Below are 3,049 nucleotides of genomic sequence, written 5' to 3'. Positions count from 1 at the left end.
CTTTTATTAGTCCCTCCAAATTGTTCCTAGTATCTCCAGCTTCACTGCTGTGTATTTGTGGAAGTCATTTAAAGTAGAGCACAGTTATAGATATGATTGGGGGTCACCCAGGGACACAATGCAGCTCTAGATAAAAGACTGAGTCTGCAGACCCGCTATATTTATGTATTTGTTATGGGAGCAAAAGATTCACATTAAGCTCACACAAAAGCCAGCAAGTCTTATGCAACAACGCTGGGAGATTACACAAAAACTGTCTTTTTAACAACAGATCCCTCTCCCCCCATACTGTACCAATTGTGCCAGACCTCCCACCACCCCCTCCCACCTTCACCCCCCCCCCTCCTTTGGCAACATTTCAACAACAGCCTTAAATGTTAATTCTCCTGCTTTCCCTGACGGCTGAATAAATGGACCCTTTAGAAATACATTGCAGTAAAAAAAGTATTTAAATTTGGCAATAATATAATATTTTTATTCATGCGTTTTTTTTTTCTTTTTTTTGCTTCCATCGTTATTTTTCATCAAAATAAATACTAAACATAGATCATCTGAATCATAAGGGGGAAAAAAATAAACATCCAAATGGGATGCCCAGTAGTTTACCAGAAACGTACAAATGTAGAAAACAAAACAGAAAATAATCTGGTGTAGCAAGTATTAAAAAAAGTTGATTTGAGGATTTGCCCTGGGTTAATTGATTAAGCTGTCATTTTTTTTTGTTGTTGTTAAATGAAATGATCCGGTTATAAGTAAGAGTCGGCTGTAAAGCAGCAGCAGCAGCAGCAACAACCACCACCATTTGTTTGACTTGCTTTCCCCGCAGTGTCAGTGGTACTTTCTGGTTGGATCATGGATGGCTCTTTTACCTGCTGCAGTCTCTGTTATAACCTTATTACTGACCCTCCGTACAAGTACCTTGGAGACTGGGATTTTGGTTCTGGGTAGTTCACTTTTCACCGGATGTGGATGCCCAGAGGCAGAACCACTGCCACTATCAGTCCCCTGGTTTGTGGTGTGAACAGGCAGGTGTTTAATGCTGATGGGGATCTTGGACTCTTTGTTGGAGCTGGATGTTTTTACTGGGCATGATGTGGTTACAGGAGATAGTGGTTTGGAGTGGGAATGGCTGACTGGGGGGTCCTCAGCCTGTGCTTTGTGTATGCTTTCATCAGGATCTGTATATAGGTCATAAAGGGCATCTCCACTACAGCTGTCTCTGGCAAGGGCTTGTTTCCCTACACTCCTGGGCTCTTCTTCCTCTTGACCTGGCGTTGTTGAATCCCAATAACCCTCATCACTGTTGCGGAGACACTGCCGCTTCTCGTTTCCCTTGCTGTTTTGATCTCCCCTCTCTTTGCGATAAATGGGCACCTGCCTTAACTTGCTTGGCTTTACACCCTTTCTATCGTGGCCACTGTCACTGCATTTTACCTCCCTTGAGGTAACCTGTGTGGTGCCGTTGACCTTTTCCGTTTTTTCACTTGCTCCCTCAGACTGAGGTACCATACTGAAAAGTTCCTGAACATAAGTCTCATCCACTTGCTCCGGGCTCGCCATCTCTTCCCCTCCACCCTGGTACACAACAATATTTGTGTTCTTGTTTGAGGGGACTTTCTTGCCATTACCTGGCACAACCTTTGATCCTGTGCTGCTCCCTCCATCATCGTCTTGGTCAGCAATAACATCGCCGCATCCTGTAAGAGAGTCAAAGCTTTTCAGTGACGTAACATCAGCCAACATTAAACAAATACGATCAAAGGATGGCTCTGAGGGTGGGTCAACAATGGTGGGGTCAGGGGTTGCAATTTCTTCACCAACATCACACTCGGGTTCAACAAAAGAAACAGTGTTTACTGGAATGTCACCTGTTACATCTTCCTCTTTGTTATCCGGGAGGGTCTCCACCTCTGGGTCAGGCAGCTGGCAAAGGTTGTCCACGTGCTGGATAACTGGGGGATCCTCTAACTGGGGTTCTTCAGTAATGAGTGTTGAGCAGAGAGATTCCTCACTTGCCTTTAGGGGATTCTCCTCTGCTGAGGTGTTTACATCCCTACTGTGCTCCACAGAGGGCACATCAGCTGGAATATCCTCGTTGCTTTTTCCCTTTTCGCACAAAGGTTTTTGTGTTTCCTCCTTAATGCATTCCAAACTAGCAGTCAATGAGCTGGGCAAAATGAGGCCAGGCTGGCTTTCCGAAGCCCCTTCTTTGTCGTCTTTGTAGCTTTTATCTTTTTTACTCCATCTCATGCTGTTAAACAGCCCCTTCAGTCCTCTCTTTTGTCTGCTGCCAGGTTTCTGCTCTGCCTGCTCTCCTTTCACGTTCTCAGATTTCCCATTCTTTTTCAGCAGGGAGAAGAAGCTGTGTGACTTGGCCACGGAGCTGTTGGGTGAAACATCTGCGTTTATTGTTACAACCGTGGGGCTTTTTTCAGGATTCAGCTGACTGGCCCCGGTTTCGGTGCACAGTTCCTCTTTCTTGTTGCTCTCCAGCACCACATCAGCCAATCCATCCAGGGTCTTGCTCCGTACCATTCCTATTTTCCCAGTGCCTTTCCCATCTCCCTTGTTTTTCACACCAAATATGGTGGGCATGGCACTGCCAGATTTCCTCTTGCCAAATAATTTAAAGGCAGTCTTATTAATTTTCCCTGATGGCTGCTCAACTGCTGGGGACTCGGCACAATCATAATGCAAGTCCATGTTTGCTTTCTCCTTGATCCTGCCTCCTTCCTCCTGCAGACCCCCGCAGATGCCTGATGCTGAATTTCTCACTGGCAGCCTCTTCTCTGCTCCTGTTCATCTCCATGGCAACCAATGGGATAAGCGGCTTTCGTCAGCTCTGGATTTGAGCCAGCTCATTGCCATCTATTCTAAACCAAGCAGCAAAATTCAACATAATATACACTCCCCCTTTCATAGAAGCTTTATGTAACATGCCCATTTACCAACACAGTTACTGTTTGCAGTATCTTTACTCTAGTGAGATTTGGAATGGGGGATTGCTGGGTTAACTGTGCTGCTGGGTTAACTGTGCAGGGCTTGTTTT

The 3,049-nt window shown here is 45.5% G+C and overlaps 1 protein-coding gene across 1 annotated transcript; it reads right to left on the bottom strand.

Moving 5' to 3' along the window:
• Window positions 1-447: 447 nt before the first annotated feature.
• amer2.L (APC membrane recruitment protein 2 L homeolog) lies at window positions 448-2,847 on the bottom strand. The gene is made up of 2 exons (XM_018247721.2): window positions 1,869-2,847; window positions 448-1,697 (listed from the first exon to the last, which is right to left on the bottom strand). The coding sequence occupies exons 1-2, from the start codon at window positions 2,701-2,703 to the stop codon at window positions 829-831; spliced, it is 1,704 nt and encodes a 567-aa protein (XP_018103210.1). The 5' UTR covers window positions 2,704-2,847; the 3' UTR covers window positions 448-828.
• Window positions 2,848-3,049: the final 202 nt, after the last annotated feature.

The sequence above is a fragment of the Xenopus laevis genome, chromosome 2L (assembly GCF_017654675.1).
Source record: "Xenopus laevis strain J_2021 chromosome 2L, Xenopus_laevis_v10.1, whole genome shotgun sequence".
NCBI lineage: Eukaryota > Metazoa > Chordata > Amphibia > Anura > Pipidae > Xenopus > Xenopus laevis.
Note: the sequence above shows the minus strand (reverse complement) of the source record. Positions and strands in the feature narration are given on the sequence as shown.

Excerpts from the sequence above, each read along its gene's own strand:
- amer2.L (XM_018247721.2), bottom strand. The coding sequence starts at position 2,703 with ATGGACTTGCATTATGATTGTGCCGAGTCCCCAGCAGTTGAGCAGCCA. Across the intron at positions 1,698-1,868 it reads CAAAGAGGAAGATGTAACAG|GATGCGGCGATGTTATTGCT; the intron begins GTGACATTCCAG and ends ACTCTCTTACAG.